Source organism: Rissa tridactyla, chromosome 1, assembly GCF_028500815.1.
Source record: "Rissa tridactyla isolate bRisTri1 chromosome 1, bRisTri1.patW.cur.20221130, whole genome shotgun sequence".
In the NCBI taxonomy this organism is placed as follows: Eukaryota; Metazoa; Chordata; class Aves; order Charadriiformes; family Laridae; genus Rissa; species Rissa tridactyla.
The window spans coordinates 137,696,755-137,706,713 of NC_071466.1; the positions used below are offsets into that span (position 1 = coordinate 137,696,755).

Sequence of the window (9,959 nt, forward strand, 5' to 3'; positions counted from 1 at the left end):
GTTCAAGGCGGGAAGCGGGAGGGAGGAAGGAGGCGTTTTGCCTTCGGAAACAGCAGGTTATGGCTGGCCGCGTCCAGCGCAGGCAGGAGCGAGGGGCTTTAATTTTTTTGGAAATTTAATTTATTTAAATTTATTTATTTATTCCAATTATTTAGTAGAAATGGCTACTGTACAGAGAAGTAGCATTCCCACGCTGGAATTCCAGTTATTCATTACCTTATTTCTTTCTGGAAAATTGCAAATTTATTCTTGATAGAGCTCAGGCATAAAAGCTGTGTGTTGCACTAATGTGGAAGATGTTTTCCTATTACGCTCTCTCCATGCAAATAACAAATTAATGCAGCTTGTAGAGGAATCTAATCACTCTAATTCAACATTCAGGGCAGCAAAAAATGATCATGCTCATCTTCACTCTTCCAAGAATGACAGCAGATTTTAGTTTTTTAATGCATGGCCTATTTAGCTCATTAGTTTTAATATAGAGGTTTAAAAGTCTTGAGCAATATCTTCAAAACAAGATGTTAAGCTCTGCAAGTCCATAGCCTCATATAAAGATGTGGTTATGGCCTTGCAGTTACCCTGCTATTTTATGCCCTATTTTATGGCCGGTGGGTGAAGCTGCCCATCAGCCGTAACGCGCCCTTGTAAACTCATCACAGTGTGAAGAGCACGCGAGATTTAATAATAATAATAATAGTGTGGTCTGTTTGTATTCGAAGGGAACTGCCTGGAGGATGCCCCCAGCTTTATGAATAGGAAGTAGGGGGTTTGACCATGTTGACCAGTCTTCCCAGTTGACTTGGATGGTCTTCCCTTACAGGAGGTGACATAGGACCAGTCTGCAGGCACAGCTTGACCATGCAGAAGTCTGCACGTCCCCTGAGGCTGTATAACAGGATTTTATAGTCCAGGGTTAATGGCTTCCAAAGGGACACCGTCACAATGCTGCCTACGTGCAAATGCAGTGCAGTGTTGTGAAGGCTTATTTTTAATTGCCAAGTCGTACCCTGCTAACCCGCTCTGTCTCTTTTATTATTATTTCTTAACGCTCTGAGTAGGAAGGATTAATCAGCGTTTTCGGATCTCGGGCCGTTTTTGCTCTTACATGAGCATGTGCTCATCCAGAGACGAGAGTCCCGCTCAGAACCCCCAGCTACCTCCCAGTGCATCACCTCTGTGGAACGGGCACCAGTTTCCCTGTGTGCCGGCTCTGGCTGGCATTGAGTTAGTAATGCCATGAGATACAAGGTCATCCTTAGCAAGAAACTGCAGCGAGGGAAGTTATTTGAAAGTAACTTTTACTCAGAGACTGGCTGGGCATCCGTCTGCAGGTGGTGAATGGCTGCTTTTGCATCCCTTGTGGTTTGGGACTTTATTCCTCCTTCACTTCTTAAACTGTCCCTATCTCGACCCACAAGTTTTTTTCTTGCTTTTGCTCTTGGATTCTCTCCCCATGCTGCTGGCAGTGAGCGAGCAGCTGGGTGGGGGCTTACCTGCCAGCTGGGGTCACACACCCAGCCTCCCCACCCCCCATGACAGCCAAGTACCACTGAAATTGATGCAAAATAGTCTGGAGAAAATCTGAGCACAATCACTAGTAAGGGGTTGAATGTTAAAAAAATTCTTAAAAGTAAATTATTTATGAGCATTTATTTGAAATGCAAGTATTACAGAGTAAAGGTGGTCTTGGATACAAAATCCTTCCTTTCTCATATGACAAAATAAACCATTTTTTTCCATTCATTTTTCTGCTCTTGAGCCCTGAATGTCACTGATGTCTTCTCTCAGGCTGCCCATAGGGTACACTGTGAAAAAGATCAGGCTCGCTGGTTTTGGGTGTTTTACAGATCAGAAGATAAAATAACTTTCTGAGCCTTTGCAATACAAAAGTAACCACTTGTGCTTCATCGGATGGTTCTTCATATATGGGTTTTTTCATTTCTGCATAGGCAGACATAATAACAGCTTGGACAAGATTAATCAGGACACAGATCATCACCATCACGAAAGAGGCCAGGAAAAGACCACCCAGAAACCTGTTGGATGAAAATGCCGTATCTCTGAAAGCTGAGACACAGTAAGAGAATACAGTCTGAGCTGAGTGAATCATGCTGTTGTAATTCCATTCATGCTGCCCAAATACAAGGTAGCCAAAAGACATAAATACAAAGAAGTACACCACCACCACGAGGGACATTGAAGACAGTCCAGGAAGGGCTGCCAAGATCGATCTTTGTGCCAAGCGCATGCCATAAATGAATTGAAAATATTTTAGAGTTTTCAAAACTACAAGAAATAGTAAAAAGCCCATAGTAATCCTTAAAATCTGATCTAAATGAGAAACTGCATGAAAATAAATGAAATCATTTGGATGAAGTAAGTAAAACTTCACTATATCTGCACCCATCTTAAACTTTATGACCTTCAAAAAAACAAAAAGGAGGAATGCTGATTTTAAGCCAAAGTTGATTATATTGGAAATGTTTTTAATATAATCTTTTCTTTCTTGGCCTATGGTATGAAGCTCATCTGCAATGTAAATTAACAGAAAGGCGAGAACAATTACAAACAGAAACATTTGAGCTTTAGTTTGCTGATGAAAAATGGGGAGTGCAAAAGAGTGTACTGACAAACTTGGTTTTATGATCCCTAAATGAGACATTTCAAATATGACTGAAATGGTGCAAAAGAGATTTGCATCTGAGTTAAATGTAGTTAGTTCAATGATCACAACCCATGTCTTTTCGTCGAGCCAGTTGCTCTGTTGAAGAGCATCCAGCCTTGTCGTTGAATTAGATTTTCCTTCTTCAGGGAAAAAGTAAAACGTGTATCCTGCTGGTCCATATGTGTGCAAATCTCCATATGAATAATACATCCACGGAGTCCTGTTTCGCTGGTAAATGAACCCGCTGTAACTGCTGGCATCCTTGGCATCCCTGGAAACAGACTGGTTTGCAACATTTGTCCAAGTGCCAGCGTAGTCACCTTTCTCTGGGATGTCACTGCCATATTTGTGAAGACAGTGGCTTTTACTGATCACAAAGTTATTTACAAAGCTGTGAGGATGGAAACATTTTTTCTCAGTAGCTTTAGCCCGCACTTGCCTCATTCTAGGCAAGCCAATGATTTTGGACCAGCTCTCGGGAAGAAAGGTCGGCTGAATGTCATTGTGCATCAAAGGCAAGAACAAGTCTTTCACCCACACGTAGATATGTTCTAGCTTATTTACACTGGAGAGTCGTGGAGAGAATTGGTCACGGATGAATTGGTTGTAGTGGAAACTGTTGTCGTTCTCAGTGGAATAGGCAAAATTTAATAGCAGTGTCAAAAAGACAAGGTGACTGATTAAACCTTTTATGAAAATAAATGCCTTGGCTTGAATTTTTGCCCTTTTCAGCATGTTTGCAATTTCATCAGCTTCTAAAGGCTGATACTGCTTGGTGCTTCTGACTTCAGCAAGTTTCAAGTGCATCTCTCTCGTATCAGCACTCATTGTTTCTTTAGCCAACTTAATCTCAGAATACTTTTCCTGAGCTGACCATGTGATATTTTCACAGTATTTTGGACGAATTGTGCTCATAGCTGAGAAAAAAATTATTTTTAGAATTGAAAGGAAAAACACGTTCTCAATAAAGGAGGTTGCAGATGCTAAAAGCCACTCCAGTGAAGTCTGATAACCATAAGACAAACCATATACCACAATGAAAAATGATGATAGCCCAGTGACAGCTATAACTAGTGCCCATGAGAGATAGACGCACCACCAACAAAAAACTACGTGCGGTCTCTTGCGAAAGGGCATGGAGGTAATGTTTAGTGGTTTCCTTTCCTTCTGAAAGTTGCCCCCTTCTTCTGCGTAATCATTACTAAAATTGGAATTTGACGTTGGCCCTCTCTGGCAGACCTTAGCCATTGGAGGGGAATTTGCGGTTATTGTGCGCTCCTCTGTTACAATTACGTTTGCATCTCTTTCAGAAACTGTGCAATTACTCCAGTTTTGGGAAGCTGCCCTGCTTCTTGTCTCTCTGGAATGTGCCGGGCTCTGTAAGTTGCTGGGACAAGGAACGTTCTCCAAGGGAATAGTATTACTCAGTTGTGCTGAAGCTTTTGAAAGGTAAAATTTTTGCAAACGTTTCTTCCAGTTCTTAAGATTTCCAGAGAGGAGGGGTGAATTTACCTTTGGGTCTGTCTGAGCCACACCACGAGGAGAAGTTTCCTTCTGGGAATACTTGAATAAGGCAATTATAATCATTTCCACAGGTATGGTAAGCAAAGCACATTCAATTCCTACTGTTATTGATCTTAGATACCTCAAGTGTATTGGAGATTCTTCGTTCTTGTCAGCATTAAAGAATATAATGTTAACAAGCAAGTTTAATAATAATATTGCTAAACATGAAGACAACCTTTGGAGCCTGCTGAAAGTGCCAGTGAGAAAGTGAGCAAAAATTGAGAACCATAGATGGCCCTCTGCCAGGCTGTTGGAAAGATTAATCAAAAAATAGTCAATTCTGGGCAGAGGGGTCTTGAGGTTTGTGACGGAAAATGTCCTTTCTAGTAAGTGATCATCTGTGTCAAGAGAAAGCCATTTCCTGCATATAAAGAACCAGGTCCTCCTGGTGCACATATTCTCAACTTTGGCTCTGCTTAAGAACCAGCCTGGAGATGAGCCCTTGTTATTGTGCCAGACCCTGAGGGAACAAATGTCTCCCAAGTCTTTCTTAGTAGTTAACAGAAAGCAGTCAGTACTTCCTTGTTGGAAAGACAGAAAATCCGGGTGGCATAAACAGTGGACGTCACTTGTGCCATTCTGGCCAATGAGCTGAAGAAAGACATCTGCTTTGGTTCCAGATCCCCAGCGACTGCCTGTATATAAAGTGACCAAATAGCTCATTTTATCAAAGGGGTCATTGTCTGGCAGAAATAGAATCTTGTTTTTGCTGCCCCTGTCAGCCCTGTCTTTTCTCATAGCCCAGAGGGACAAAAGAAAATAGACACCAAAAATAAAGAGCACTGTTAAGAGGGTCACTGGGTTTTTAGGTATGTCTGCTATCAGGGTTTGTCCCAGATCTACTGTATTAGGGGTAACTATTACTTTGGCTGCCAGGAACCTGATGTCAAACGTGGATGCATTTGATGCAGTGTAAGCTGCCAGACTTCTGCGACCCCGCTTCATATTGCAGATACAGTGTACCTTCTGCCAGTCAGTCAAGAAGCCAAGCCTGCATGTGTCTTCTCTCCACAGACTTTGAACCCCATCTAGAAATAAGCACTGATCACTAAAAATGTGCATGCTCACCAGTCTACGGGTTTGATACCTTACAATATAGGATGTCATCAAGACAATGGAGATGTTCTGAGTGCCTGTACGGCTTCCTTGAGCTGTGGCTGTCAGCAATGACTCTGGGAGACAGATAATATAGGGACCCTTAATGTTACAGTCAGCACTAGCTGTCTCATTTTTGCTTGCAACTGTTGGCATGTTGTGAAAAGCAGCGAATGAGGCTATAGGATGAGCATGAGTGACATTGGCACCTGTAAATACTAGTACCTTGAATGTAACTTTTAATTTTGTCAGGATCTGGATGTATATGCTCTTAGTATTTCTGTTGACTTCAAAACTAAATCCTCCAGTTGTGTAAGCTTGTGTTTTATCAGGTCCTATTGCTAACTGAAAAGTTGAAAATTCCTTATCTTTCCTAGGAATAGTAATTTCTGCTTTTGCAGGCATGATCCCTAGTAGATCCCCATTAGTCTTGGTCTCTGCCATTTTGAACCCCAAGACTGTTGTGATTTCTGATGTGTAACCTAACCAAGGGAAGGGGTTCTCATCAAACTCAAAAAGGGCAGTGGAAATCACAGCATCCTGGTCCAATCCTGAATGATTTCCCTTTTCTAGTGATGGATAAAAGCAGTTCCTGCAGGTATTTCTAGTAGAGAAAGCATTTGTAATGTTCCAGGTTTCATCTTTCCTCAGTGTGATATTCCAAAGTTTTGTTTCCATTAGAGTTTCTATTTCCCCAGGGACTTTGCCCTTGAAAACGATCTCCGTTAAATATTCCATGATGGAGAAGACTTGTTTAACTCCACTTACATTGACATTCCTGCGACGCAGAAGAGCAGCTCTCAGGATGTTGAACAAGCATCTCAGTATTCCACTGGTCTGAATTTCTGCTTCCTCAGACCAATGGCTCTCATTCCTCTGCATCTTCAGCATTGCAGTTACTTCTGTCAGTTTCTTAATGGCAAGGTCTTGTGATCTAATGTCCACTTCATCAGCTTCCTCTGTGACTTGAGAAAGACAAGCCACTACTTGGTTGATTTCCATTGCATTGTCAACTGAAATATTCAGGGCTGTTTTAATCAGCCTTTGCCGAAACTGAGCCTTAGGGAGCTGGAGAGTTGATGCAGCTTTAATATAGTTTAAGACTGAGGCTGCCAGGTAAATCAAATAACCTGCGCTAAAATAATCTCCAGTCTGGAGATAAGATGTCATCGGTGCACTTAAACCGGTCACTGACATCAGCAGTTGGTGAAACACAAGAGCTAGTGGTCGACTGTTAGCTGGGTTCTGCACGTGGACATTTAAAGTCACTTGGGTAAATGCCCCAAGGGAATTGTGGACTTGAACGTAAAGTTTCAAGGTGTACTTCTGAGAGGGCACTCCAACTGGGAGAAAAGATGGAGGAGTTTTAGGCTGATAACCAAAGTACAGAATTGGGCCAAATGTATTTTCCTCCACAGAAGTTATTTTGGTAGTTTGGGGTACATTGGAAGCTACTATCACTTTATATGTCAGAGGTAGATTGCTGTCATAAAATCCACTGCACTGAACAACAAATTTTGTCAGAAAGGCTGTACCCCAGTGTGGGTTGATGGTACACTTGCCAGTCCTAGGAGGAGAATTTACCTTAAATGCATGTCTGTAGATTGAGGACCTACCATCCCAGGTAGTCACTTTTAACAGAAGTATGTAGGATCGATGTGCAGTCTTTGTAAAAGTCAGAGCATTTATGGACAGGTAAGCCCCAGACCTCCCCGTTGAGGTTCTGGAAGACCAGTCAAAGCTAATTTCTGTGGAGTTTCCTAAAAAAAGGGACCAGTAGTAGACTGTCTGGCTGTTTGATCTACAGTTTAGGCATTTTCCAGATAAGGTAAATCTCTCAGTTGGAATTAGAGTGCTACCACAGTTTTCAAGGCATGTCACATCTAGAAGGGGTGCGTAGCCAGGCTGCACATCTATAGTTTGGTCAGCATAACTCCTCCTTGTATCCTTTTGAATCACTAGACGAAAGTAGTATACAGCGTTTCCTGGGAGGGATTCTGGTGGCATTACTTGAACTGGACCTGAGGATGTTAACCATTTCAAATCTCTCTGTCCTGGATGGCATTTCTTTCCTGGGCTGACTGTCATGTTTTTATAGTCTGACTTCTCTTTAGTGCAGTACCAAGTAAACGTGATTCCCTTTTGTCCTTCCTGTGAATCAGGATCATAGGATGCAGAGCCATCTAGAATCCATCTATCAGAAAAACCCACTGTGCGGAACGAGCCTCCTGCGATATTTGCCACTAGATCAGTGCGCTCAATCAGAATATAAATTTTATCTGAGCCCCTGAGGACCTTTTTGGTATCAATTGGGATTACCTCAACAGTGAAATTAAACAGATACAACCCATAATCTAAAGTAAAACTGGGAACAGTTAAGAGGATCATATCTGTACCATACATTGAAGAAGAGTTTATTGGTTTTTCCCAGTCCGGAAGAGTTGTTGTGTCCTGAACACGATAGATTTGCCACAAAGGCTTGGTAAATACGCCAACGTTGCAGTCTAATAGCAATCTGACAAAGAGGAAAAATGTTGTCCCCCTTTTCTGGCGCAGGACAGAGGAGTGAAGAACAGGTCTCTGAATGTGCACTTTGTATATGTAACAGGGTTCTTTCTGGCAAGACACTGGTACTTCTATGGTTTTTGCAGCATAGTTGTTGACTCTGACTCCTAAAAGAGCCGATCTAAGCGGACTTCTGTTACAGTTCACTTTTGCCACAAACCCCGTGTATTTCTCTGGATCAAAGGGTAAAGCAGAGCGACGGACAAAACGTGTGGCATTTCTTACATGATCACTGTATGTGTATGTGCTATTCTGGAGAAGGTGGTCTTTTTCTGTTGCAAAAAGCTGCAGATGGAAGGTCCACTCACACTGTAGCATTGGATGTTGTGCAGGGATAAACCACACTAAATAAGTAAGGCTCTGCAGAAGAGGACGGCCGCTGCTGAAAACATGGACTTCAAGGTCTCTTTCTGCCAGAGACCTAAACAAAGCCCTCTTCTGATTCATATAAAAGTACATATTGAACTTGTACCACTGGAAGTCCACAAACTCTATGGAGAGTAAGTAGGAGAGCTCCTTGTGTTGGTAGAACACAGTGCGTGTGTTAGGGCCATCTGTGGAAATAGGGCTGTTGTTTTCTTTGGTTGTGTAAAACGTTCCATTGTTGGACATGAAAATGTAAGTGCTCCTGTCAGTCTTTCCCGGGCGAAGGTTGACATGTGTGTGAGTTTCTCTGCCTGCTGTTAGGCTCAGGGTACCATTGAGTAGATGTAGTTCTCCCGTCAATTCCTCGAACCTCTTTTCATCAACATGAAAATAAATGCTGGCCACCACGACTTCACTGGGGCTCGGAGGTGTGGGAACGGCACAGAAGTTGCTCTGCAGAGTAAAGGAACTGTAGGAATGGAGCCAACCTCCTATACCCTGTGTGTCCACCAGTCTGTAGGCCAGTGTCCTTGGCATAAGGGGCTGAAGCCTCCAGGAGAGGCCGAGGGGCTGTTGAGGAATGCTAAGGAGCTTGGAGCTGACACTGAGAACACGCAGCACGTCCGGCTCTACCTTGAGAGAGAGGCTGAGGCTTATCTGAGGCATCTGCTCAATGCCGACTGAAGCAACGTGGAGCCCGTGGTGCCTGTAGCGCACAGTCAAGCGGTAGCTGTAGTAGGTGGCACAGGTTTGTTGCAACTCGACTGTTGGGTAGACAGCAGGTGGTGGCGTCTCTTGGTGTTCACTGCTGGGAAGGAGAAGGGTAGAGGGGCTGCCTCCCTGGCTGCTGAAGCGGTACTGCCAGCTGGCACTCTTGAAGCGTGCACACCAGCCCAGATGTACCGGCTGCCACACGTGGATCAGGTGTGTCTGCGGCCAAAGCACGAACAGCCGCATATCCTGCCCAGACATCTCGACGCTCACGTTCTGGTGGAAGCACTTGGGTGCAGCACATGAAGCAGATGAGCATTGCACTGTAAGGAGGCTGGAGGCCACGGGTGGAGGAGTGCTTCCCAGTAGGAGGCGTGTCTGCAGCATGATTTGGCCTGACCAGCGCGATGTCTTCTTCATCCAGGCCGAGTTCAGGTACCAGAAGCAGCGTGGTGGGGGTGGTGGCTGCCCCTCTTTCCTCTCCGCCTCTGGTCTTGCTCCTGGGGCCGGCTGGTAACGCAGGGTCACGGTGCTGTTCCACAGGCATGAGACCCAGCTCTCGTTGTCCAGCCGTTGACAGACTTGCCCGTGAGGGCCCCAGCAGGTGACCAGGAGGGGCGGTGGCTGGAGGCGCGGAGAGGAGGCCCCCCAGCCTCGGGGGCAGCAGCTGAGCAGCTGAAGGAGGAGGAGACGGAGTGCCTTCATTGCGGCGTCAGGTGAGGGAGAGGAGGCAGCACAGCCGCTGGAGCGCAGCCTGATGGAGAGTGACGGTTGGGGAGTCCCAACTGCCGGAGAAGGGCTCCGGGGACACACGCGCCTGCCCCCACCCCCCCTCCCCGGGCACAGCTGGTGGGGGGAGGTATTTCACAACAGCAGATCGTGCATGGATGTACCCGATGCCGCAAGAAACAAGCGTTTCGGGACCAATTATTTACACGAAACACCTCCGACGCCAGCACCGCTGCCCCCCATCCCCCGGTAACACGGGAGG

General features: G+C 44.8%; 1 protein-coding gene across 1 annotated transcript; it reads right to left on the minus strand.

Annotated features, from left to right (window-relative positions):
- Positions 1-1,726: 1,726 nt before the first annotated feature.
- PKDREJ (polycystin family receptor for egg jelly) lies at positions 1,727-9,673 on the minus strand. Its single transcript, XM_054218685.1, has one exon. It carries the CDS (start codon positions 9,671-9,673, stop codon positions 1,769-1,771), a length of 7,905 nt encoding a protein of 2,634 aa, XP_054074660.1. The 3' UTR covers positions 1,727-1,768.
- Between the last annotated feature and the right edge of the window lie 286 nt (positions 9,674-9,959).

What these genes read in the sequence shown, in the direction of transcription:
- PKDREJ (XM_054218685.1), bottom strand. Translation starts at nt 9,673, where the DNA reads ATGAAGGCACTCCGTCTCCTCCTCCTTCAGCTGCTCAGCTGCTGCCCC.